A 27284-nucleotide genomic window follows, 5' to 3' on the forward strand; every position below is an offset into this window, starting at 1 on the left:
AAGACAAAACTGAGACAGGATCAGAGACAAAGGACAAAAATGTAAAACAATAAAGATGAAGACAAACTTGACACACGATCAGAGACAAAGGACAAAATTAGTGCTGAAAACATTTCGCCGACAAGTGAAGAAAAGGAAAGTCCAGAAATTCGTCCTGATACCGTATTTTGTTCTTGCCAGCAAAAGAATAATCCTAACGAGCCACATGCACAGTGCGACCTCTGCCATGACTGGTTCCATCCTGTTTGTGTGGGATTCCTAAGTATCGAAGACATTGCTGCCATATCTCCATGGCACTGTCCTTCATGTACAGATACCCGAATAAATAAAAAAATACAGCCAGTGCGTAAGGACCAGGTGAAGAGGAGATTATCCTTTGGACAAGAAATTCCATCCTGTCCCCAAGAGTTTAAAGTAAGTCTAACAAGGACTGAACGGGCAACAATTCAGCCAGCTAAAAGGGTACAGGGTCTTGAAGAAAGGCTGGACGGATCTTCTGAGCTGCAAAATAGGATCTGTAAACAAATTTTGCGTTCTTTCTTTTACGTCTAACAAAATAAAACGCACTCAAAGTCGAAAAAATGAAAATGTGTATTGGAGAGGTAAGGCTGTATGCAAATTTGCTGGTTGCACAACTTACTTTGTATCTTTGGAGGAAGACCCAACTGATACTGAAGGTGATATACCTGTTAATGTAAAGGCCCAGGGAAAAATTGACAGCATAGCAGACCAACCTGAGCGCCACACACCCAGAGGACAACTTGGCGAATGTTCTCCCATGTTGGTTCACACAAAACAACTGGCATCCGCAGATGAGGAGAAAATTCTCGCTGGAAATCTTAATGATGTTAAGTCTGTCCCAGTCTTGCCTGCGTCAGGATTATTTCAAGCTGTTCCTGAAAGACTTGAAGCCACAAAAAAGTGAAACTGATTTCAGTTGGGCCATGATCCACGCGTTCATTCAAGCATTCAACACTGCTTCAATACAGCAATACTTGCGACTTTGTTTTCAGGTGTGCCAAGAGCAGCAGACAGTGCAAATGACTGTGATACACCTCAGTGCTGCTCACATGCTTAAGCATGAAACTGAGCAAGGTGCAGTGCAAAAAAGAAACAAAAAATCTTTTCTTGCACAGCTTCTCCAAAATGCCACAGATTTTTCTGTCATCTTGTCAATTATGAAGTCCTTAGTGTGTGTTTTTTCATCAAGGACTGAGACAAAAATGTGTCAGGAACATCTGTCAAGACTGCAGGAAGCCATACGGACACAGAGGACAGGACAAGATAAACCTAATAAATGCTGCTGATGATGAAGAACCAAGTCTCTCTGAAGGCCAGCATAAATCAATTAGGAAGTAATCACCTTTCTTTGCTCCCATAGAAGCAGTGGTAAAGGACACAAATGATAAAGCCAGAAAGGAAGATGAAGCTGAGGGTGCACCACAAAAAATACCCATTTCTGTGAGTCTGTGTTGGACATTCTTTTAGATTATACAGGTACAGTTCCCCTTTGGTCAGGCGTTATGCTGAAACATCTTGGCAAAACAACAGACAGTAATGCCATTGTTGAAAATTGGTTCCGCACAACAAAAATCAAAGCTGCATAGAAGGGCAGGAGATTTTCTGCAGCTCCAGCATGAGTTTGTTGTGGGAAGAATAAAAGGAACATTACTCAAAAAACAGAAACAGCCAAACAACAATGAAGATGGAGAGGAAACTGATGGCCCAGACTCTTTTCCCCTATCACAAGAGGAGAAATGGAAGAAGTGACCTACTCGAAAAAGAAAGTCCAAGTGCTTCATCTCCCCTCCTCCACTGAAAAAGCGTCTTGTGGAATCTGCAACATCTGCCAGCCAAAAACATCCAAAGACTAAGAGTCACATCAAAGGTGCAGCAGTACACCCGCCACCACAAAAAATACAGGGATGCCGTCCATATTAGGGAGGAGAAGGGTGGATAGAGCAGCAAACAGTGTCGATGACAAATACATGTACAGTGGACAACCTCCTGTATATGCTTCATATGGCTATTAAGAGGAGACCTGGGATTAAATCTGACCTTAATACTTGTGCCAATAATTGGATTTCCACCCGACTACAAGTCCACAAACTTTTTGAAAAGGAGGAGTGGTCCCAGGGGAAATTATTGTGGCTAAACACCATTGGGTGATTTAAAGGGACTTCATGGGATGCTTATGGGACAGAGGAAGACATGGTTGCATGTCGTCTTGAGTATCTCATGACAACAGAAATCATGCAAAAGTGCAAGAATGCAGCTTGTCCTGTTGTGAGAAGATGAGTCAGCAGTACTGATGGCCAGGTGGAGGAAAGGTAATTGCAAATCATGACTTTTTTAAAAATATATATTTATTGGTTTTTGTATTCATAGAACGCAAATCATGACTTTTACCGGCTATTTAGCAATTGACCAGTCAATGAAGATGTGTTTAACGTTTCTCAAGAGATAAACATCACTTTTTTTACTGTTTTGTAGTGAGAAAGAAGAGATCTTCATGTCCATCTGAAAGGAGATGGAGAGATGTGGCTTAATCTGAAAAAATAAAGATGTTAAAAAAAAATAAATAAAGGTTTCACAAATCAGAAACTGTGTCTGAATGAAGTTTTAGCCTCTGTAGGATAATCTAATCCAGATTTGACAAGTCTAGGCATAGTGGTTTTTGATCATCGACCTGGTCTAATGAGGTCTGTAGGTATCAAACAAAAACGGTTAAATCTCCCCTTTAGCAAATAAAATAAACCTTTCATAAATACGATAGCGGGTGTCAGGCAAAGGTAATGTCTGACCTAAAATGTCTAAAATGTTTTTACATCAAGAAGTGTCACAAAAAACAGACAATCAGTGTTCAAACAGACGCACTGCACGTAACGTTAATTTCCTCTTAACTTTCCCCTTAAGTGCCGAATGGGAAGCTGGTGAATTGGAGGCTAACTTCAGTGTCGTCTTTTACAGGAAGGTGCTCCTGTGGAAACTGTGCAAATATGCCCATAGAAGTTGAAAATATCTGTTGTTTGGAGATACCACAGGTAGCAACCACACAGCTAAACTGAAAAGTTATTTGTCTCAATTTGGCTACTGTTTACACTTATAAATTACAATGACATTTTCTGTTTGTTATTTACTGTAGGTGAGCAGACGTCTGCAGGAGGTGGATGAGGAGGTGTCATGTATGACTGATCATCCTGGGTTGGAGCCTGTGTGCCTCAGTGTTTACTCCTTGCAGAATGCCTGTCAAGTATACAGAGCTGACTATGGTCCGCTACAGCTGAGAGGAACACACCAGTAAGTTGTTCTTTGTAAAATGTCAAAGAATAAAAACCTAAGATGTTATCATCGCTTGTTTTCCTTCAGCAGGCATAATTTTGCAACTGCAGTAACACATGACACATTTAAGTACAGTTTCATATATCCATCCATCCATCCATCTTCTTCCGCTTATCCAGCACCGGGTCGCGGGGGCAGCTGTCTGAGCAGGGACACCCAGACTTCCCTCACCCCGGACACTTCCTCCAGCTCTTCTGGGAGGATCCCAAGGCGTTCCCAGGCCAGCTGGGCGACAGAGTCGCTCCAGCGTGTCCTGGGTCTTCCCCCATCCAATATACTGGATTTGCTATTTCTTCCTTTGTATAGTTTTCATAAACAGATATTGTGCATATTTTTTTTATGTATTCACACGGGTCATTTTTGTAGACACACACAAGCATTTATTTACATGCAACAATGCACCCCAAAACAATAATTAAACAATAATTCAAACACAGGGCAAACCTATCAGGCAATCAACATTAGAAAAATTGTAATACACAGTTTAAATACATTTCTACAAGACTAAACATTGTGTCCATTGTTTATAGTCGTTACAGGTATCTACCATATGGCAGTTTTGTGAGCTGGTGCTGGGGCTGCCTGGGAAGCAGAATCCGGGTAGTCATTCCAGTTTGTGTGGTCCTACGCATCCGCAGAGAGTTTCCTGATGCCGAAGGCCACAACGTTGGATTTAGACTGGCCCTCGGTTGAACCTGGACACATAACTGGCAATGACCTCCTCCTTGTCAGGATGTTCATACCGGGCGGTCAAATCCTCTGGGACATACCCTGTTTCATAAAACACAAGAACAAAGATCATTTTTACTTATGTTATTATTTTTACAAAATAATACAAATGTCCTAAATACATCCTGGTACTTGCCACCAATTTATTTAGTTATTTATTTATTCCTTTGTAAGGTTGGGGTTTTTTACCGGGATTTGTTTTTAAAAAATCTTTTAACACATGAGAGCAATTACCAGTACAACAAGTTCAAAACATGTTTGGTTGAAAAAACTTCAAAGATTTTAACACTAACGGAGTGTTGGCTCTGTCTTGTAGGCTTTGGCTCTGCACTGTCCCCTCATAGCCTTTGGAAAGTAGACCTTGTAGAGAGGTACACCTTCCTGGGTTTTGGCCTGTGGTCTGTCTGCATTTTCATTGTAATACATGGCAGCCAGGTACAGTCTGGAAGTACACGGAAGACAAAATCACAGGTGATCATAATAAAGCACAGTTTAGGCTGCATCTCACAAAGTTTGAAGTAACCCTAGTTTGATTTACCTGCACAGCATTACAATAAAGGGAAAAACAACATTCTTTGGGGCAAAGCGAACGATCACACTATGGAATGTCTCCACAGATGAAGTCTGGTGGTGAGGGCTCAGTTTTGCCACATCCTTCAGAGTTATTTTGTTGGCCAACAGCTTTTTGTCAGGTTGAAACACCTAAAACATTCATAAAACAAAGACTAGACGGAGAAAGAAAGACAATCAAACGATCAGTTTTACTTGCAAGGAGAACAGAGTGTGTGCAGTCTCCTACACCCCAAACTGCTCTGCTGCGCTCTCTGTTCTCCTATCTTTTATTACCTCAGTGTGGTTACAAAAAGTTATAGGGAGTAGCTCTTGCACATCTTATTTTCTTCAGTGTAGACATGTTAGTATGCATTTCTTCTTTGAAGTAGAACATAATGAAAGTTTCTCTTATCTGGTTACGAACCAGCTGCACAGCGGGGTCGTGAACCAACTGTCACAACATATATGTTATTTCTCTTCACAGGCAGAAAGCTGATTTAGCAACAGTTGATATTGCAACACATCAAATAAGCGAGTGATAATATGTACAGTAATTCCAACACTTTTCTAATTTGTAGAAAACAATAACAAATGCATATTTTAAAATACAATAAAGTAATGTATATTATTGGCAGTATTCATGGTGAATTTCCAAAATATCACATCACTAGGTGTAGTTGTCTGTTCTGCAAAATGTGTGATCACTATTTAAAACTGAGGAAAAATGATGTAATAACTTTTAGTCCATCTATTAGTGCAACACCTGCTCTGAGCCATTTGTTTTTGTCCCGTGTCTGGTGGAGCTCATGCAGGCACTTGGGCTAAAGAGGGTCATCGTGTGTGTGGACGTCCTGCACGTGGTTCAGGACTGAGGTCCATTTTGCGACTCTCTCTGGCCCAGTGGATGAGGCAGCTGCAGTCCAGTAGATGTGATTGTTGATGCTTCTCATCCACTTCTGTAGTTTCTGACACTCTTTCTCCTTAATGATCTTGCCTATTTTCTTTGAAATCCCTAAAGTTCATATAGATACATTCCTTTCATTTATAATTGATTGATCAGTCAGCTGCAGCATTTCATAATCAATTTCAAGACATGTGATACTAATTGACTCATAGCTTTACAATGTTACTGTAAGGACATACATTTCCTTTCTTGTTACTCACATGTGATGTGCACAGAAAAGTGCTTTGTGCATAATGAACTTTTAGGAGCAGCTTTTATGTGGATGGATGCACATGAAAATAGGAAAATATACCTTTTGCCATGTGCCACACATCATAGTAGTGGGTGATGTTTCTCTCCCTGAGGAACTTTTGAATTTGTGGATGACGGCTGGTAACAATGCAGTCAAGATTAATGCCACGTTCTTCCAGCAGTGCCAGACTCCTCCTCAGGCCCTCTTTTTCCATGTGGTAACTACCACCAGCCTCATTGCTCTGTTGCCCCAGCACAAAAAAACAAACAAAATAAACAGTATTAGCATAAGCCAAATGGACGTTTTTGAATTTCACTGAATAACCTTGTTACAATTGAATTTTCACCACTCACCTGAACCAACTCGGTGTCCGAAACGGTGTTTGAGTTAAGATCCATTGTTGTAGAACTCCCAAATTTCGCACATCATCATCACATATCTTATTATATGTGTCATAATGTCACTCTACTTTGAACTTAACAATATATCACAAACCTGGATAAACTGCTCTATTTCATTGACGTGTAAATACCTGCAGAGTCGGCTCTCATGTCGCCACCAACTAGAACTTTGCTCTCCTGACTGAGCCGCTGCAGCATCACATCCTGTAATGTTTTCCGCTGGTGAATGACTGCAGGTTCAGTGAAAGATCTGGCATGCCGGCGAAATGTGTTGTACTGAAAAAGTTGCAGCTCCATCGCCTTGAAGACCTGTTGGTAGAAAAAAAAAAACATGTTGACATAATGCATGTAACTTGATCAGAAATGCTTCATATTCAGAGCAATGAGAATTGTAGGAAATACAGTTGCACATCATTTACCCGTGCAATTTTCAAGGATGCACCTCTCAGGTACCCAGCTGCCGAAAGGTGGAGGTTCCCAGCTGGTGTGCTCCCATGGATAGGCCGGCTATTCCAGTGTGTGTAGAAATCACAATGGGGGCATCGCTGCTCCACGGACAGGAATGGACTATGGATTTTCTGATCTTGTGGGTGGGAGCGGATGATTCTTGTCTATATCAAACAAAAGGAAAACACATTTAGGAATTAATCAGCTTGAGTTCTCTCCAGTAGTGTACTCTGAACCATTACACTCTTTCCAGTTGGTCAATATATGTTTTTTATGCACATAAATATAAGCACAACTACTGATGTAAACAACAACAGTCCTACAGTGAAAACTGTAGTCATGTACGTTATAGGAAATCTCCAGGACAGTTAAACTGTACTTTAGTTTCCATACAGGCTGATCTCTTATGTATATACACCCTACAATTAAAAACGTAAAGTTATTTCAATATAATTTGAAAAATGAAACATCAGGAGCCAAAAGAACATCGTAAGATCACTATGAATCTGTCTAAAATGTTTCCAACAAAACTGAAGTGAATAAAAATGAATACAATGATGAAAAACGTATGTTCACTTTATGGCAGAACTATTTTATCTAGTGAACTACCATCACCACATGTGCACTCACTAACACACAAACGCTGATATATTGGGTAACTTACGACTAAAGTGTTGACTCTGACAGCGCTGTGACGGACTCTGCAGGATCATAGGTGGGATCCTGCCCCTTTGAAGCTGCCACTGAAGAGCTGCCCTCTAATGGATCGTCCTGCAGCTCCTCTTCAAGCTCCAGACGAGGTCTTTTTGAGGGTCTCTTTACAGGTGTTGAGGAAAAACGGAAAGGGTCTGCAGTGGATGTCCCAACACCAAAATCCTTGCAGGACACAGTAGCCTGAACACCTGTAAACAACAATATCATTTTACTAAAGAAGTCTACACCAGTGGCGTCAAACTGATCCAGTAAAGGGCCACCTGATCAGGTGCGTTCTTGCTTGGTTGGAATGAAAACCTGCAGCCACATGGCCCTTTACTGGATCAGTCTTTTTCCAGACTTTTTACTGTGACAACCAAACTCCCTCGTAATATCATTAACATCACACTTGCTTCAAATGCCATTACTGGAGCGGAGCTAACTAGTTAGCCAATTTCAAGCTGACTTCACCATACTCGTAGGCAACTGTAAATACTATCAAAACGTGGAGACACTTACCTGTGGCTCGGGTGCAGTTCCTGGGTCTCTTATGGTTGGGACTGACCCTTTTACGAGGGTCAGTGTCGAGACAAAGCCAGCTTTGTACTGACCCTCGTTACTGAAGCAGTCCGACCTGAAGTGGTTAGCACACACATACAAGCTAACACGAACCGTAGCTGGCACGTTGTCGTTAAAAATGAAAAGCAACCACTGGCTCTTCTGTTCTTCTGTAGTTGGGACAGAATATAAGGATTTATGTTGATTTGTACAACCAACAACAGAGCAATATGCGTGTCTAGCTTTGAGCGACAACATTGTGAAACACTGCTGTCTCACCGCAGGACGCACCGAACTTTACCTCAGGGATCAACGCCCCCCTCTCGGATATCTCCTGTCACCGCGCAGTGGAAGTTGGCCTATGATAATGACTCCTTTTGTTACGTAACTAAAGGAGCAGATTCTGAACAGGTTTTTATGATATGGGACCTTTAAATGTAAATAGTTACATATAACTTTGTAAATTTCAAAAACTCACGCACAAATTTAGCAACAACAATTTATATTTGCATTGTAACTAATGCAATTGGTTCATTAAACATATTTGTGGTTTTCACAGTAAAAAACTTTTTCCTACTCTGATTTTATGTTATTTTGTGATTTTAGGTCCATAGTGGTTATATAGTATGTCAAATTGAAAAAATAACTGTACAGTCACACATTTGAGGTTGTGCTGAAAATAATGACACCAAACAGGGCAAGGTAAACAGTTTTTAAGCTGAAATATAATGGTAAAATCAAAAGTAGTCAAAAACAGCCAATTATATCCCTGATGTCCCACCTTTAAACACAACCTCATTTGGCCATCCATGAAAAAGCTACTTAACCTCCCACTTTTCTATAGGCATACATGCTTCCTACAGGCAATGCACTAGTTACTTATATATACACACACTTATGTATCCACTTTACATTCCATCTACCTTTCTTTACCGAACGCCTGCATCAGCCTCCTCACATCCTCACAATGACGATACACACATGCTGACATTAAGCAGTTGTAATATTCGCCATGTAGACCACATTAGCTCAGCGTCTTGGAGCTCGAACATTTGCTACGACATTTACAATTAACTGATTCCAATTACTTGCTGGCATAATGCAGAGAGACTTCTAGTCAGGGCACAGTGGGTCTAAACAAGTGGGGTGGGGTGGGGGGTTCAACTGATAAGTCTGTAAGGTATTAATGCAACATTAAGTCACTTCTTCACCTTAAATAGCAGCTTCGACTTCATGTTGACGGTTCAGTGTCTTGTAATAGGATGAGTGGTGTCTCTGTCACAGCTACTCCACCTCCGGAACTAGACTCCGTCACTCAGGAACTGTGGGACGGCACCAAATTACACAAAATGTCAATGATGAGAGGTTCAGGGATCGCCAAAGCTCCTGCAGTTTATCACCAATTACATGAATGTGTGGATGAACTTTCGTGACACATCTAACAATCATTGAGACATTTCAGTGCTGACGCGCCGTGTCATGATATACTGATATTGATGATAACTGCAATATTTAAAAATCAAATACTGATATTGTGTCAATGATAATATTGACACAACATATTGACTTTACAAATTTCAATTGTTTACATCACAGCTTTGCATGTTGGCTGATATTTACTGAACTTTCTGTCCCTCCACTCTAACCAAGGATGCCTGTTGATGTCTCTCAGTCCACAAGGCTGGCCAGTTCTCATCTAAAACAAACAAGGAGATACACAGAGGGATAAAAGCATTGTATGCTGTTGACTACTGGACCCACACACACACACACACACACACACACACACACACACACACACACTGTCTCTGCTGATTGATAGTGCTACTGTGCCTTGGTTGCTCAGTAAAGAAAGGTGCTAACAAGCTAGCTTTATCTATCTAATCTAGATATAACGCTAGCAAGGTTAGCTAGTGAGTTAGCCAGATTTCATGGTAAAACTATTAAACACTGACTGACGTTGAGAACCTCACCAGCAGCTAGCTAACGTCAGTTACACCAGATATGGCACGGCAGTAAATATAATTCAATACCAACACCAACAATCCCAGGCTGTTACAATATTATCTACTAACCTGGATGTGACTTTCAGGTATGAGGTTTAAGTTACCGTTAGCATCAGGCTCCTTTTCTGTAACATGAAGTGATTCTACATTATGTGAGGTCGGGCTTGATTTTTTGGGCCCGGTCTAAGCTCTACTTCAGGCTAACGTTAGGTCATTGCCTTTCATAATGTTGGCGGCTGAGCGGGCGGAAGATCCAGCATCGCCTTCTCCTCCTGCAGATGCATCATTTCTTTCTAATTAACCTACGTTACATAAGCCTACTTGAACTTGAAGTAGTTGAACTATTGGGGACAAGATCTCTTCTCTAAATATGCAGTCAAATCGTCAGTGTAGAACAACTGCTCATCAGTAACCACTTTAAAACTTACTTCAGAGTGATGTAGTTAAAGTAGGTCCTCACGATCCATTCGTGTTTTGAAAGACGTTTATTCTGCCTCCCGTGTTAGTCTTTCCACAGACGCTACTTTAACATTGACGTGCAGAGACCTGTCAATCAACTGAGGTGGCGTCTGAGGTGTCCAATCAGGTTCCAGAGGTGACCAGCGCTACCAGGGCATCACTGTAGCTCCGCCCCTTTATGAATGTTCATAAAATATTACTTCATGAAAATTCTTTTCAAGAAATTTCAGCCAAATGAAGGCAAATCATTTCAAAAGTAAAGCAATTTCAAATGTGAAAACTGTTTGGTGAGTTAGTGAGTATGTGAGTATTGGTTGTGACTGTGTGACAGGCATAATAACTGGCAAGAAAAAAAATCAGATAAAAGTGGGCACCATGAGTGATCGGAGGACGACGAGAGAGGTCTATAAATACGGCTGGAGTTCCTCGCTGATATTGTAGGAGCTAATGCCACTGAGCGTGCTCCCGCTTCATAGCTGGTCGAACCATGCTGCTGAGCATGGGTCCCGCTAACATCAATGCATGTCAGCCCGCTTACAGGACAGGCATTCCCGGCCATGAGTGACGGTAGAGACCCGGCTCCCTGCTCATAGGCCGGGGAAAGCCACAATACAAGCCGGCTGCCAATGCATGATAATGAAGCGGTAGAGCTCCGGTGGGGTTAGTTCCTACTTTTGCAACTAAAGAGGTAGTAGTAGTTGGTTATTAAGTTTTGTATTTCATATCAATGTGAAAACTTTAATGAGTAAATAAATATATATTTTTTATTTTACTCTCTCATTCCGACGGTGTAATAATGCTAAACCATTTATTTAAGGAGTTGTCGTCACTTCATGTGTAAACGGTTCAAAGGGGAAAATATTTTTTTTTTGGGGGGGGCATTAGAAAAAAAGTGATGAAATCAGAGCCTGCATGCCTTCTAAATGTGGCAGGTTGATATAACATAGTTAGATTGTGTTCTTTAATAGTGGTGTCACTGAGTCCTTGTTTTGTCATTTGCCAGTTCCTCATGATGTGACCCTGCCTGCATTTGGGGTGTCGTGTCACGTGAGCACTGACTGAGCTGATGGTGGGTTGAGGGTTTGTTGTTGCTCATGTGAATCTTAATTTGTATTATTTAAGAGTATTACATAAGAGATATTCTCCTTTGAATAATGTTTTGTGTATCATATGATTTTTTTTAAATTCAATTTAATTTAATTTTTTTTTTTTTAAAGAGAAAATTTTTTTTTTTAAATCAATGACCATGCAAATGTTTCTAATTTCCGAAGTTAAAATAAGGACATAAAATGTCTCCTGCTTCACTGTTTAGTCCATTCTATGTTTGTCTCAGTGTTTACTTGCATACTTGACCATGATTGGCTTCCAACAGTTGTGATGTCGTGGCTGAGGTCACCGTGATCGTACAGGTGTGTTGTTTTTATTATTGTACCTGTACAGTATGTAATGAGTTTGAAGAATCACTGGAAAATCCTGACTATCAACTTAGTTGGGCATTGGCAATGTCCTCTAGCAACGCCAAAGCAGCTGCTGTATCATGTGGCACAGTCATCACGCAATGCATAAAAGTAGGCAATTATTGATGTATGGTTCATTCATGAGTGTGATTTATAACTAAATCACTTTTAAAAGATACCAGCATGAATGCAAGTCCTGCAACCAAGTGTCCCTCACTTGAACTCAAAGATAGGCTTAGAAAAAAAAAAAAAACCTCTTTCAGTCTGACACAATCTCTGAATCAAAATTATTTGGTATTTTTTTCTCTCTCTCACCATAGTTATGTGAAAAAGGAAGGACGTCATTTTCATCAAAACAAGATGAGAACGTTATCGTTGTCCCTCTTCTGTCACGTTTCATCACCAGGTTAGATCACATTTATCAGTAATGATATTCAGTGTTAAGCAGTTCATAATAAATATGACACACGCACATATAAAGAGGACAAACAAACACCGCTGGTTTGTGGAGGTTTGTGATGGAAAGAAGAAGCTAAATGAGCAGTGATGAAGCTGCTGTAACATATAAAGACGTTGTTGTTGAGCGTGTGTGTGTGTGTGTTGAAGAGTATAAAGAGTATATAAAGACTGGGTCCCGCTGTGTTACTCAGGCTGCACTACAGCATCTATTGACAGGCGCGATCCCACTACTGAGCGGCACGGGGGCTTTGACCTGCTCCGTCTCCGACCTGGGCCGGTGCACCCCTCCTTAGACGACCTGGTGGTCCCGGGCTCCCCCAGGAGCACCATATCGATCCCGAACTTAGTGCGGACACCCGATCGACATAGTCCGCTGCAGCTCAGAGGTCCTGAGCTCAAACGATCCTCCAGCCTCAGCCTCCCGGGAGCTTGGATTACAGGCGCGCGCCACCGCACCCGGCCAGGAAACTCTGCGTCATAGAGGGTCTGCACTTTGACTGCCGTGACGTCACCAGGGAGTACCCTCAGGTGGCATTTATCGAACCACCAACCTGCATCTGCAGTGTGGACTCACATTACATTTCTCATGGGAACGATTTTGCAGAAGACTACAGACCGGACACAGTGAGAATCAGGGCCGGCTCTTGGCATAGGACATACTTTTACTCATTCATCAATATTAATATTAATATAGATAACAATAATAATAACGATTATTATTAACAACAGCAACAACAACAACAAGAATAATAATAATAATAATCGTTATTATTATTATCGTGCATTTTATTTAAAAGCTCCTTTCAAAGCACTAAAGAATACCGCATATAAGAACAACACTACAACAGAAACAGGACACAATTCAGTGCAATGAGAATAAATAAATAACTAAATATGTATGTACACAGTAATATAGAGCCAGGAGCTGGGCACACAATTCATACTCAGCAGTCCTCACTATACAGGAAGTCAACCAGGCCGGGTTGGGCAGGGTGAGAATAGCGCAATAAACTGGAATAACGAACAGGCAAGTGTGTTTTATTTAGTTTTAGTTTTATTTTATTCATTCTTTTTTTAGTATTTAATTATTCCACATTTACACCGAATCCTCTTCTGCCTTCTGTGCGTGTCCTTAAGTGCTTTTAATGGCGCCTTTAAAAAAAAAAAAAAAAAAGCATCATTATTATTTATTAGTAGACATGCGGTTGTCTAGAGCGCCACATGCTGGAGGGCCGCCGCAAATTAAAGAAAATGATTTTCTTTTACGAAATTAACAAATGAACAAAGACAGACAGAAAGAAAAACAAACTGTGTCTCCCTGTTGTTTGTCATGTACACTAGGCACCTCTGATATGCTGACGCTATGGGCTCACCAGACCACACCCCTCTTTTTCGCCGCGCGAAGCTGTTATCTGCGATGGCCGAGCGGTTTAGATAGATGTCACTTCGAGTGTTCCCAGTGCGCATGCGCTCAGCCGTTGAGAATGGAGGTTGGCAGGTTCGAGTCCAGGAACGGACCAGACTGCGCGAGGTGTGCGCCCCGTAACTACAGACAGACTCCGCTGATCGTAATAAAAATGGCTGTTTGAACAGAGTTGTATGAACGACTAAAGAGGCTTACCACACTGTGACTGCTGATAAGACACAGGTGGTTCTTTAGAGTGTGAAAGTCACTCCTGAGGACCTTGTTTGACTCTGCTGTGGCATCGGCTGGTTTCTACAAGTCATCAGCAGCATGGACACATAAACACAGACGCCTCATTGAGCGGGTTGGCCCGTTGCAGTGATACGTCGACGTCGCCGTCATATTGGATGTGGCAGCTCAGCCCCGTGAAGTAATACAAGTCAATGGAGTGAACTTTAAATAATGCTCCTTTTTACAAAGTGCTGTAAGTTAATGCCTCTCATTTACACATAGACACATGCGCGACTATCTTTGATAAACAGATTAAAACCATAAACAACGTCTGTAACGTTCTCTGATGATCTGATGGTTAACTGCTCCTTATATATGTTCAGTGTACAGGTAGGCACCAAACCTCAGTATGTATTTTATGTTTTTATGAGTGTTTACAGCTGCCAATGTATGTATCGCTGTTACTGTGTTGATACATGACAGTTAAATATTGAATCTGTGTTATAATAACCAGATCCTGACATGTAAATGTGACATCTGTGGGATTAAAAAGCACCAACGTCATTTCTATAAATACGGTATTTTTGATCATCTAATAACAATCATGGAGTCTGCAAATCAACATAAGAAACTGACACTGGTCTGCTTTCTTTTCTGTTAGCATTATAAAATATTAAATATGTTGCCTGCTCAGCTCTCCGGCCGCTGTCACTCTGGACCTGCTCCCCCGTCTGCTCCGTTAATCCCGCTCAGGATTCAGCCTCCTGGACTGCTCCCACCTCCTGAACTCTTCCCCTTCACTGACTCTCCCTATCTGGACCATCCCAGCCCTGCCCCAGATCCAACCTAGTAAAAATGAGCTAAATCTGGTTTGAGCATTTTTGCTTCCCTGTCTGTGTCCGCATCTGGGTTCACTGATTCTCTGAAAAATGTGACTAAAGGCCTTGAGATTTACACTCGTTAGACTTTGGTGCCCCCTTGTGGGAGCATCAAGAAGACACTGTAGAAGCTCTGACTACCTGATTACAACAAGAAACAAAACAACCATTTTTCATCAAGCAAATTTAGATCAAAATAGCAAAAACATACATACAGCGTGCATATTGGGTGTGTATGAGTGTGTATGTCTCTGTCCATGTCCGAGGGGGTGGGAGGGTTGGGTTCTTTTAATTATCTTCTCCTAACTTTATTTTGCTGTTTCTATTTTTCTGCTGTTGTTTATTTCTGTGAGGCACTTTGAGGTACTTTTTTCTGTATGAAAAGTGCCATATAAATAAAGATTGATTGATATTGTACAGCCATGTACATGTGACTCTATACTCTTTATACTTCTCAACTATGAAGGACCCACGTATAAGAATGTAATGTCACCTCTGAGATAGAGAAACTGTAATTAGTTAGGTGAGCACCAAAATAGTTTCTATACAGATAATTAGCCTCATGATATCACAACTGATCATTGTCAAAACAAAACAGGGAAATTAGCAACATTACAGCAGCAAAGGAGAGCAAAAACAGAGCATCAATTAAAAACAGCACTAATGAATAACTACAAAAAAAGATTAGACATATAGATAAAAGTGAAAAGCAGTATTCACAATATAAACAACATGAATAAGAAACAAAAAACTCCCAAAACAGTGAGACTATTGCACACTGACAAGAGTATTTACAGCATTTCACACAGGGTGGGGGCCGCTCTCTACCGGGGATAATAGCTTAGCTGTCGCCCCCCTTTCTCCCACCACCTGCACTGAGACCGGTGGGCATCCATCAACAACTTCAGACACTGACTTCACCACATCAAAAATAACTACATTTACTCAGAGTTCAATACAGCGCACATAAAATGTAAATCTTGCATCACTCCTAATGCGTGCAGACACACCAGAGGGCTATTCCATAAAGGAGGTTCAACTAACTCTGAGCCTAACCCTGAACTCTGAGTTGACTTACCCTGTGAAGTGAAACTCTGAGTTTTCAGTTCCAGAACAGCTGATCTGAGTAAGGTAAGTCGACTCTGAGTATGTTAACTCTGAGTTGAGCTTGTGCCTGATGACTAGTAAAAAGCCATCATCAGTTGAGCTCCGATACTGTGATTCACCATGGCAACAGGGGAGAAAACAGGAAACAGACATTTTCTGGGAAAAAGTAACACGGCTGCGGCCGTAATAAAACTCACTGACAGAGTTGTAGATGCGGTCGTCTTTTCATTTTGAATTTAACCTCACTTTCTTTTATATTAGCCTTTGAGAAAGTGGTTGAATGTTGTTCAGTGTTTTATTTTATTTCATTTTAGGCTATTTCATTTAATTTAAATCGGCTGAAAATGAAATACAGAAACAGTCTCACGATGGCTCCTCACTTTGGTTTTATTTCACATATTAAACAAAGTAAAAGTTTATTCAGTGGATATTTTAACTTGTAGTAGCTTTTACCACCAACAGATAATGTTTAACACACATCTGTGTCCTAACATCCTGCTGAGTAGTTGAACATGAAGTGGTTCTCACCTCCACCTCCACCACGTCCGACAGAGGCTGAGGAGCTGATCCTGAGTCAGGCTGCAGGGTGACCAGAGGCTGAGGGCGTCACTCACCCCCAGGACCCAACATTAGAGGCAGACACACACTTACTGTCCACAGATTGAACTACAAGTCATTTAATCTTATACTCAATGCAGCAGCAAACTAGAAACACGGACTCTGAAATTACGCTGTTGGACAAAAATACAATAGGCTACACTGATGGTTACTTTTGTAGTTATCTGTGGGAAATAAAGAAAGCCAAATTAAATGTGAGTTATTTCTCTTTCCTGGCTGCTTGAAGGTGTTTGATTAACCTGCGAAGTGATAAAAAAAATAAAAATAAAAATAAAAACAAACAAACAAAAAAACAAAGAGGATTTCTCCTCCTTTTTGAATTGTCCGTATACCAAGAACTGTCGAACGCCCTCTTCCTTGTTTCATGTTGAGTTCTTGGGAACATTTTCAGACACGGCTGAACAGGACCCTCCTCTCTGGATCTTGAGATGTCTAGAATACATATTGAGTAGTTATGGACACACATCGCATGGGAATAAATACTGAAATACTTCAATACAAGATGAAGTAGTGTGGCTCACAGTGGCTAACTTGTAGGTTGATGTGTAGAGCTTTTGCACAGTGAAAAGCTTCTGTTCAATGTAAGTGCAGCTGAATCTGGACCTTAGGCTAATTAATGCCATTAGTAGCACCTGTATTTGCCAAACTATATCATGTCAGAATAGCTGCTGTTCAAAAGGTTCACAGATAGGTTAGTAAGTGTGGGCCTACCACTTGGTCCTTTAGGTGCACACTATGTGGAGCTTGATGTGGATGTGGGGGTTCAGTGGCATCTCCTCCTAGCAGCTCTGGCTCACTGTCTTCCTCCTCAGAGGCAGACGTATGTGTCACTCTCAACAACTGAGGAAACTGCATTGTGAAAAATACAGATGGCGTCAAAATAAAACAGCAATAAAATAACATCACACACACACAATCATCTACTGTTACAAGCTGAGTCAACATTCATAATTAGGCGCAATCTGTCAAAATCATCTATTGTTACAGAGTGAGGCCAAACTGCTCAGTGTCCTAACTGGGCATGCAGTTTACTGCCTCTGTAAGCTCTGACCTGGGGCTGGTAGACTGGGTCCTTGTGTCTGACCACACTGACCTGCCTGACTAGCTGCAGCTTCAGAGCTGCCAGGGCTGCTGACATTGGTGTTGGAGTCTGTCTGGACCTGAGCTGTGCCTCATTTGTGCTTCTTAAAAGAAAAAAGCCTGAAATATCTCCCTTCCTCTTCATTCTTATCTGTCCTCATACAAAATAAGACAGTCTGGTTACACCCCGAGATTGTGTCTTAAACTATTCATCTTCATTCTCGTGCTATAGCTTATTTTATAATCAACTGTCAGCCTGGCTACTATACAATTAAACTGGATAATGTAATCTTGTCAGCACTAAGTAAATCCAAGAGTCTGGCTGCAGACCTCCAGTGTGGGGTCACTTCCAGTGCAGCCTCTAGTCTCAGGCCGGGAAGTGCAAGAAACTTCAAAATAAAATCCTTTAGACACAATAAACTTCAAAATAAAATCATGTAGACACTTTCTGTGAAAGCAATATCATCGCGATTTTGCTGCCGTTTTATATTTAATTAATCAACATTGTAATGTTAAAACCATTAACTACCTTAATGTGGCATACATGTTGATCTTGCCAATACTGTCTACGTAGCATGTAGCATCGGTAGACCTATCTATATCAGTGTAGCAACATATCGATTCAATACGTCTGCCATCAACATTACTGCTTTAACACTGATTCTGTCAACAGGACATAAACTCTGTCCATGTAGCTCAGTGACGTCAGTTCATAGAAAAACATTAAGCTTGTTGACTGGACAGTTGGAGCCTAAAGCCTCTCTTCCTGTCTTTATCAAAAAACACACTTTTCATTCATAATGGACCTTTGAAGAGTGTAACAGTAGTTTAGTACAAATATCTGAATTCAATATGGAAAATGTATTTCACACATATCCACAAACTGTTGGACAATGTGACAGACATTAGCTTCACTACGGATATATGGAGTCTGGACGTAAGTCAGATGAGTATGTTGAGTCTTACTGCTCAGTGGATTGATGACAGCTTTGGAATGAAGAGAGCTGTTTTGTGTGCACAAGAGTTTGCAGGATTGCATACGGTGGCTGCCATCACTAGTGCATTTGACTGCATGTTTGCTCAGTGGAAAATTAAAAAGACAATGTGCACGTTGTGCTTCACAACAATGCACAGAATATGCAGAAGGCAGTGGACGAGTGTGGCGTTAAAAGCCTGGGCTGCATGGCGCATACGCTGCAGCTAGCAGTGCATGATGGAGTGTTAAGCCAGTGAAGCATCTTTGACTGTCTGGCTATTGCAGGGGTCGGGAACGTATGGCTCGCGAGCCAGGTGTGGCTCTTTTGATGATTGCATCTGGCTCTAAGATAAAACAAAATATTCTCACTTGTTTTAATCCATCCATCTATTTTCCACTGCTCATGTCCTGTTCAGGGCTGCAGTTGGCTGCAGGAGCAATTGTCCATAATTTAAATGGATTATAATAGCCTACGTTGGCCGTTGCTGGGTAAACAGGTAAACGCCCCCTTTTGAATCAGTCTGCGCCGTCATTAGCTCAAAGCTAACCCTTCGACGAAGAAGATGGCGAAAAGAAAAAAAAATTTGGAGTATCGTACATTTCAGGACAAGTGGACCGAAGAATTCGCCTTTGTGGAGAGAGAAGGTTCTGCGGTGTGTCTAATTTGCAATGACAAAATTGCATCGATGAAACGGTCGAATGTACAGCGGCACTTCAACACACGCCATGCTACCTTTGCATCAAAATACCCTGCGGGAGAAAGTAGAAAGAAAGCGTGCCAAGAGCTACTGAGCAGGCTGCAAGCTAGCCAGCAGCAACTCCGTGTATGGACCCGACAAGGTGACTATAATTCTGCTAGCTTTGCTGGATCTTTAGCAATAGTGAGGAACGGAAAACCATTCACAGATGGCGAGTATGCTAAAACGTTCATGCTGGATGTAGCCAATGAACTTTTTGATGATCTTCCGAACAAAGACAAGATAATCAAACGGATACAAGACAGGGGTGGGCGATATATATCGTCTGCGATAGGATCGTGATTGTTGTTTTAACGATGTGCAAATTTACATTATCGAGTATTTAAATTAGTTCGCCAAAACCAATGAAACGCACGTCCACACTTCACATTACAGAGCAGCAGCGCTCCATAAAAAACACAGCACGACTCAGCCACGCTCAAGTCCTGTAAGAAAGTCACATGACCTCTCTCGCGAGAAGCCTTGCAACAGGTCAGCAGCGTAGTTGTGGAAAATGCAGGTGGAGGCAGGTACAGTCCCTGACGCAACTTCAGAGGATTTAGTGCCGAGACGTGGGTCTACTTCTCTGGCATGGAAATGGTTTGGTTTCGAAAAGACTGACGTTGGTCAAAACACCGTCATATGCAAAATCTGTCGGAAAGCTATCGCCGTTAAACAAAGCTCCACAACGAATCTCTTTCACCACCTCCGCACCAACCACAGTAAAGAGTATGAAGAATACGAGAAACTTCGAGACTCTGCAGCTCAAGATAAACCAAGTAGGCCAGCTGTTCAGCACACCCAACAAACCCTCGCTGAGTCATTCAGCAGAAAAGTGCCGTATGACAGAAAAAGTCAACGATGGCAAGACATAACCAATGCTATCACCAAATTCATAGCCAAAGAGATGTTGCCGATGCAGTTGGTGGAGGGAAAAAGTTTCATTGAACTTTTGAATGTCCTAGACGCGCGATACACAGTGCCAAGTAGAAAATATTTCAGCGGAACCGCTCTCACCACCCTCTATGATAAAACTCGTAAAGCTGTGATGAGTGAAGTGCAAGAGGTGAAACACTTCGCAACAACAACCGATTTATGGTCTAGCAGAACATTGGAGCCATACCTCTCTCTGACCGTGCATTTCATTGATGAATCGTGGAAACTTCGGAGCTACTGTTTGCAAACGTCCTATTTCCCAGATGCCCACACAGGAGAAATCATTGCCCTTGGTCTGAAAGATGCCCTCGCATCATGGTCGCCGAGTGAACAGGACATGGTCTGCATGACCACCGACAGCGGCGCAAACGTCGTCAGTGCACTCAGAATCAATGACTGGAAAAGGCTACCGTGCTTTGGGCACCGGCTTCATATTGCAATCGGTGAGTTCAAATGTCAATCTTCTTATTCAATGCAGTTAAACAGTCAGGGCTCTAGAGTGCGAGCAATTTGGGCGAGAGTAAATACACGTTAGACTGAGAATATCAGTAATATACATGATAAAGTGATAATGTGGGCGTCACACAATTGACATCTTTTAAAAAGCACCGTCATTCTCTTTATCCCTCTTCTTGCTCACACACGCACAGCTGCAGCACGCAGTTCAAGAAAATATAATTTGATATTATAAGCTTTGTTACTGGATAGGCTAATATGACAATATATGAAATTAACTGGTATTTCAAATTGCAATGTATGGCAGTATAAGGCCAACATTGCCTACATGGCACTGTTGCTCAGTTCATGGCAATGATGTACCCTTTCAAATTTTTTCCAGAGAGGAGCATGCGTGATGCAAGGATAGACAGAGCCATTGGTGTCTGCAAGAAGGTGGTTGCAGCCTTTTCCAATAGCTGGAATTTGAAAAAAGGACTGGCTGATGCTCAAAATCAGATGAAGCTCCCAGAGCATAAACTCATCACAGAATCACCAACAAGATGGGGCTCAAGACAGCGCATGATAAAGAGGTTTGTTGAACAAGAAAAGGCCATTCGTCATGTGCTAGGTGCTGACAAGAAGCGCAGGCATCTCCTACCAACATGGCAAGATGTTGATGTGCTAGAATCAGTGAGCAAAGCACTTAGTCCCCTGCTGGAGTTTACAGATGCCCTCTCAGGTGAGCAAGTAGTAACCATCTCCTACCTGAAACCGGTACTGTCACTGTTAACTCGGAGGTCCTGGCAGTGAAGTCTGATGATACAGAGCTCACAAAAAAAATCAAGGAAACCATTCTGGATTACCTTAACACAAAGTACAGAGATGACAATGTGGATGGCCTTTTAAGTGTAGCATCCACGCTTGACCCGCGGTTTAAGAACCGCTACAATGCCGATGATCAGATGATGATGTCAACAATTTCCTCTGAACTTATGGCTATGGCAACACAGGAAGAGAGCGATTCTCCAGGCCCTTCAACTTCCACAGCTCAAGGTGCCACTGCAGAGGGTGGAGCAGAGGGTGATGATGACACCTGTGAGCCAGCCAAAAAAACAAATAAGTCTTTCGGCAGTTATTTCAAAAAACAGTGAGAGGGGAGTCACAGGCTACTGGCATAGAAAAGGAGATCAAGAGTTACCTTCTGATACCGGAGGTGGACAGCGATGTCAACCCACTTGCATGGTGGAAAACCCAAGAGATGAACTTCCCTAGGCTGGCAAAGCTAGCAAAAAAGTATCTGTGCGTCCCTGCCTCAAGTAGCCCTTCAGAGAGGGCATTTAGCACAGGTGGAAACATTGTGACGTGTCACCGGGCTTCACTCAAGCCAGACAATGTGGACAGGCTGGTGTTTTTGGCACACAATTTGAAGTGAACTGTTGTCCTAGAATGTTCAAAGTTCTGCAAAGTTTCTGGTGTCTGTCCTTAGCTGTGATAGTATTGACTATTTTTTCTATTTGAGAATTGTGGATTTTTTTCTCCACAATATTGTCATTTGTTTACAAATGTCTATTTAGTTCTATTCCTATTGCATGCAGCACTTTATTACAATTATTCAATATGTCTGCACTGTAGTTCAATTAAGTTCTTTTTTGTTTGAACCTTTTTAGAAAATGTGTGTTTTTTTTTAATACAATCCTGGACAGAACCTTAAGTTTTATGAGCACTTGCTGTCCATTTCTCAGTATTTCTCAAGGATGCGTGGAGGACTTTTTTTTTTTTTTTTAACAATTCAATGTTCCTGCTGTAATTCAATTGAGTTATTTTTTATTTGTTTGATAAAGTTTAAAGACAATAAATGTGTTTTTTCTTACACATTTTAATCATTGTAGGTATTGTAATCTTTAACCAGGTATTACTCAGAGAATTCCAATCACATTTTTCAAAATATCGACAAAATATCGTTATCGTTAAAATCTGAAAAAATATCGAGATATTATTTTTTGCCCATATCGCCCACCCCTAATACAAGACATGCCTCTGTCTGCAAGAACTGTTCATGATCGTACCATCACGATGGCAAACCAAGTGGAGGAAACGCAAGTGAAGGACATAAATGCCGCCGTTCTTTTCCTTGGCTTTGGATGAGTCAACAGACGTAAGCCATTTCGCAGTTCAGTGTGATTGCAAGATATGCTGCTGGTGACACACTGTGCGAAGAAAGTCTTGCTGTTCTGCCAATAAAAGGATCCACAAGAGGTGAGGATTTATTCAAGTCTTTCATGGAGTTCGCTCAAGAAAAAAATCTACCTATGGATAAACTTCTCTCAGTGTGTACTGATGGTGCTCCGTGTATGGTGGGGAAAAACAAAGGATTTTTGGCGCTTCTCCGTGAACATGAAAATAGACCCATCCTAAGTTTCCACTGCATTCTACACCAGGAGGCACTTTGTGCTCAGATGTGTGATGGGCAGCTTGGCGAAGTAATGTCGCTGGTCATTCGTGTGATCAACTTTATTGTTGCTCGAGCCTTAAATGATCGCCAGTTTAAAACACTGCTGGATGAAGTTGGAAACAACTATCACGGTCTGCTTTTGCACAGCAATGTGCGTTGGTTGTCAAGAGGGAAGGTGCTTAGCCGTTTTGCAGCTTGCCTGAACGAAATCCGAACTTTCCTTGAAATGAAAGGCATCGAGCATCCTGAGCTAGCCGAAACCGAGTGGCTCCTCAAGTTTTACTATCTCGTGGATATGACTGAACATCTGAACCAGCTCAACGTGAAAATGCAAGGCATTGGAAATACAGTGTTGTCCCTTCAACAAGCCGTGTTTGCTTTTGAAAACAAGCTGGAGCTCTTCATCATGGATCTTGAAACAGGTCGTTGACTACATTTTGAAAACCTGAGACAATTTAAAGATGCATGCACAGCAAGTGAGCCCACTCAAAACTTTGATCTCCACCAGCTAGCTGGCTTCACATCCAGTCTCCTACAGTCGTTCAAAGCACGCTTTGGAGAATTTCGTGAGCACAGTTGTCTTTTTAAGTTCATCGCCCATCCAAACGAGTGTTCACTGAACACAGGCGACCTGAGTTACATTCCTGGTGTCTCTGTCAGAGATTTCGAAGCAGAAGTGGCTGACCTGAAGGCCTCAGACATGTGGGTGAATAAGTTCAAGTCGCTGAATGAAGATTTGGAAAGAATCGGACGACAGAAAGCAGAGTTGGCGAGCAAGCACATGTGGACAGAAATGAAAAAACTTCAACCCGAAGACCAGCTGATTATCAAAACTTGGAACGCGCTTTCTGTCACATACCAAACACTGCAGCGTGTGAGTATTGCTGTATTGACCATGTTTGGATCTACGTATGCATGTGAGCAGTCATTCTCACATCTTAAAAACATCAAGTCCAACCTACGATCACGTTTAACGGATGAAAGCCTCAACGCTTGCATGAAGCTAAACCTCACCAAGTACCAACCAGACTACAAAGCCATCAGGAAATCCATGCAGCACCAGAAGTCACATTAATGGTGAGTATTATAACAACATTATTTAAAAGAATAAATTCCTGGCATCTGTCATGGCGGCAGCATGTTAGTGGCGTAGGGACCGGCCCGAACCCTTTTCCACCGCCTCACTCAATTTTACTGACTCGAGAACGACATAACATAGATATTCTGAGATATGATGAGTGGCCACGGCAAGAACTCGAGGGGAAATTCGTCCTCCGACGGAAGAACGAGAGACACGAGATCGAACTTTTTTCAACAGAGTAGACCAGTGGAGGCTAGCGCTAAAGCTAGCTGCGGAGCCGACGACGGGGAGAATGTAAGCGCTGCTATTCTCACGGAGCTCCAAATGTTTAGAAGGGAGAACAATGAGAAGCTAGAGACCATAACGTCGACAATGAACTCGCTGGAACAGTCACTTGGGAAGATGGGAGAGCGAATGACCGAGGCGGAAACCCGGATTGAACAGGTGGAGGAGGGCTCCGCCCGCTCCACTCGCTTACTCGGCTACCTGCTGCGCCGGGAGAGACAACTGGAGGAGAGATGTGAAGAGTTGGAGAACTACACTAGGAGGAACAACCTCCGAGTTTATGGTGTGGGAGAAGGCTGTGAAAGTGGAGACATGGTGCAGTGGACTGAGGCGTTTTTGAGAGAACTCCTGGGTATCCCGGCTAGCTCTCCCCTGCAACTAGAAAGAGCACACAGATCCCTCCAGCAGAGACCGGCCGATGCTAACGCCCCCCCAAGATCGCTGGTGGTGAGGTTCGTCAACCACCAACACAAGCAACAAGTGCTGGCTAAAGCATGGCAGATGAAGAACCTACAATATAAGGGCAAAAGGATTTACATGGATCACGACTACACACCGACGCTACAGAAAAAAAGACGCGAATACGCTGAGATCAAGAGACAACTCCGAGAGAAGAACATCCGGTTCCAAACTCCGTATCCAGCCAAGCTTCGAGTCCACCTGACGGACGGAGCTAAGACCTTCAGCTCTGCGTGGGAGGCGGCGGAGGGCTTGCTGTCCCTGGGGATCAGGGCGTCGGTCTCCGAGGACCAACAGCTGGAGAGAGATCTGGATCGCATCGGATGGCGAGCGGCGGCCTCGGGCGCCCCCCGCAGGGTTGGTGTGATGTCCCGGGGACTCATCCGGGATGTAGAGGCGTTGCAGAAAGATATGGTGAAAGCTGACTGAGGGGCGGTGAGTGAGAGGGGATGGACACAGTATTCAATCAGTTGTGATGAGTCGATTTTAAAAGTGGGGGGGGATTTTTTGTACTGTTATTGTTATCATTACTACATTTGGAGCCGCGGGTTATACACTTGTGATTGTTTAGAGAACCCTGGTCGTATTATATAAGACAAATAAGTGAGAGAGTGGGGTGGTGGGGTTGGGGGGAGGGGGGTAGCAACATGTGGTCAGCTACTTATGGTCAGAGTCAAAGAGGGCCCTTTGCTCTTGACAAAGGCTTTCCCTCAGAGCCAGACTCTCCTGGCTCTATCAAGGTCTTCGTTTGGACCTGGTGTTTGGAAGTCCTTAAATGTATATCTGTTTTGTTTCTTATTACTTATACTGTTTTTGGTACATTTTGGTTCTTTGTTGTGGAGGAACGTTCTCTTGTCCTCATATGTTCAGGCCTGCGCAGGATCCATCATAAAGTTAACTTAACTATAGTGGTCTATGGATACCAAACAAGAGCTTAAATTCCTTTCCTTGAATGTCAACGGTTTGGGGAACCCTGTCAAAAGAGCTAAAGTAATGGCTAAACTTAAAAAGGAAAGGACACATATTAATTTTCTACAAGAAACTCATTTATCGAAAGTGGAACATGAGAAACTGAAGAGATTTGGTTTCAAAAATACCTTCTATAGCTCACATGTCAATGCTCGGAAAAGAGGAGTAGCAATTTTGATGTCTAATGTAATAAAATTTGAGTGTCAAAAAGAAATCGCGGATAGGGAGGGAACATATATTATAGTAAAAGGAAAAATTGGTCAAACAATGATAACATTGGTAAACATATATGCCCCACCTGAGAGTAATAAGACATTTTTTAAGAATTTACTTGATATTATAACGGTGGAAGCTGAGGGCATATGTATTTGTGAGGGTGACCTTAATTTGTTGATGGATCCTGAATTGGATACAACAAGCCTCAATAGAAATAAATTATCAATTATAAATTTGGTCAAGACTTCATGGGAAGAAATGGGCTTTTTTGATGTGTGGAGGGACCTACACCCATTGCAGAGGGACTTTAGCCATTATTCAAAAACACGTTCCATCTATTCCAGGATTGATTACTTCTTTGCACAGAAAGAACATAGGGATAAAATTCAGGACTGTAGGATGGGAGTGGCAGACGTGTCTGATCACAATGCAATTTACCTGAAGATCCACCTGGACTGTAGACGGAGGGACACAATATGGAGGTTAAATGTGGGTATCTTAAATAATAAGACAGTTGTTGAGCAAATTAGGACGGATATACGAGCATATATGGAAGAAAATGATAATGGGGAAACGGACCCAGCCATATTATGGGATGCCCTCAAAGCAGTTATAAGGGGCAGGTTGATAGCAATAACGAGCCACCTCAAAAGAGAGAGATTAAAACAGTACAAGACTCATGTTGCAGAGCTGAGAAGTTTGGAACAGACACATAAGGGGAGAGGAAAAGTTGATCAGAAAATCCAACAACAAATAAATGAAGTAAGGAACAAGATTAATAACTTGCTCCAACATGAAGTGGAAACAAAAATGAGATATCTCAAACAAAGTTACTATGAATCAGGCCCTAAATCAATGAAGTTGTTGGCAAGACGACTACGAAAACAACAGGCAGAAACTACAATTAATAAAATACATGACCCCAAAACAGATCTACCCAAATATGACCCTAAAGATATTGAAAATATTTTTATGGAATACTATAGGAAACTCTATACCCAATCTACAGTTTCAGATCAGAATGATGTCAAGTCTTTTCTTGACTCCCTAGACCTACCCTCCATAGGCACAACGCAAAATGATCAAATAACAGCAGAAATAACTGAAGATGAAATCT

General features: G+C 42.0%; 1 protein-coding gene and 3 long non-coding RNA genes across 7 annotated transcripts; 3 read left to right on the top strand and 1 right to left on the bottom strand.

The window, feature by feature from the left end:
* Window positions 1-3699: 3699 nt before the first annotated feature.
* LOC119021626 lies at window positions 3700-10458 on the bottom strand. 4 transcript variants are annotated; one of them, XR_005075684.1, is made up of 12 exons: window positions 10353-10458; window positions 9539-9614; window positions 9130-9240; window positions 7880-7994; window positions 7332-7569; window positions 6640-6831; window positions 6352-6529; window positions 5880-6060; window positions 5387-5635; window positions 4610-4796; window positions 4359-4513; window positions 3700-4113 (listed from the first exon to the last, which is right to left on the bottom strand). It is a non-coding gene; the product is annotated as an uncharacterized LOC119021626 (long non-coding RNA). The 4 variants fall into 4 exon arrangements; XR_005075683.1 differs by having other exon boundaries at window positions 4365-4513; window positions 10353-10457; XR_005075685.1 differs by lacking the exon at window positions 5387-5635 and having other exon boundaries at window positions 4365-4513; window positions 10353-10456.
* LOC119021641 lies at window positions 9765-11058 on the top strand. Its single transcript, XR_005075709.1, has 2 exons — window positions 9765-10010; window positions 10442-11058. It is a non-coding gene; the product is annotated as an uncharacterized LOC119021641 (long non-coding RNA).
* A 2589-nt stretch (window positions 11059-13647) lies between these two features.
* Window positions 13648-16797, top strand: LOC119021642. The gene is made up of 2 exons (XR_005075710.1): window positions 13648-14188; window positions 14597-16797. It is a non-coding gene; the product is annotated as an uncharacterized LOC119021642 (long non-coding RNA).
* Window positions 16798-17249: 452 nt separating this feature from the next.
* Window positions 17250-23256, top strand: LOC119021618 (E3 SUMO-protein ligase ZBED1-like). The gene is made up of 2 exons (XM_037102025.1): window positions 17250-20710; window positions 21106-23256. Exons 1-2 carry the CDS (start codon window positions 19846-19848, stop codon window positions 21513-21515), a joined length of 1275 nt encoding a protein of 424 aa, XP_036957920.1. The 5' UTR covers window positions 17250-19845; the 3' UTR covers window positions 21516-23256.
* The last annotated feature ends 4028 nt before the right edge of the window (window positions 23257-27284 follow it).

The sequence above is a fragment of the Acanthopagrus latus genome, chromosome 6 (genome assembly GCF_904848185.1).
Source record: "Acanthopagrus latus isolate v.2019 chromosome 6, fAcaLat1.1, whole genome shotgun sequence".
Taxonomy (NCBI): Eukaryota; Metazoa; Chordata; class Actinopteri; order Spariformes; family Sparidae; genus Acanthopagrus; species Acanthopagrus latus.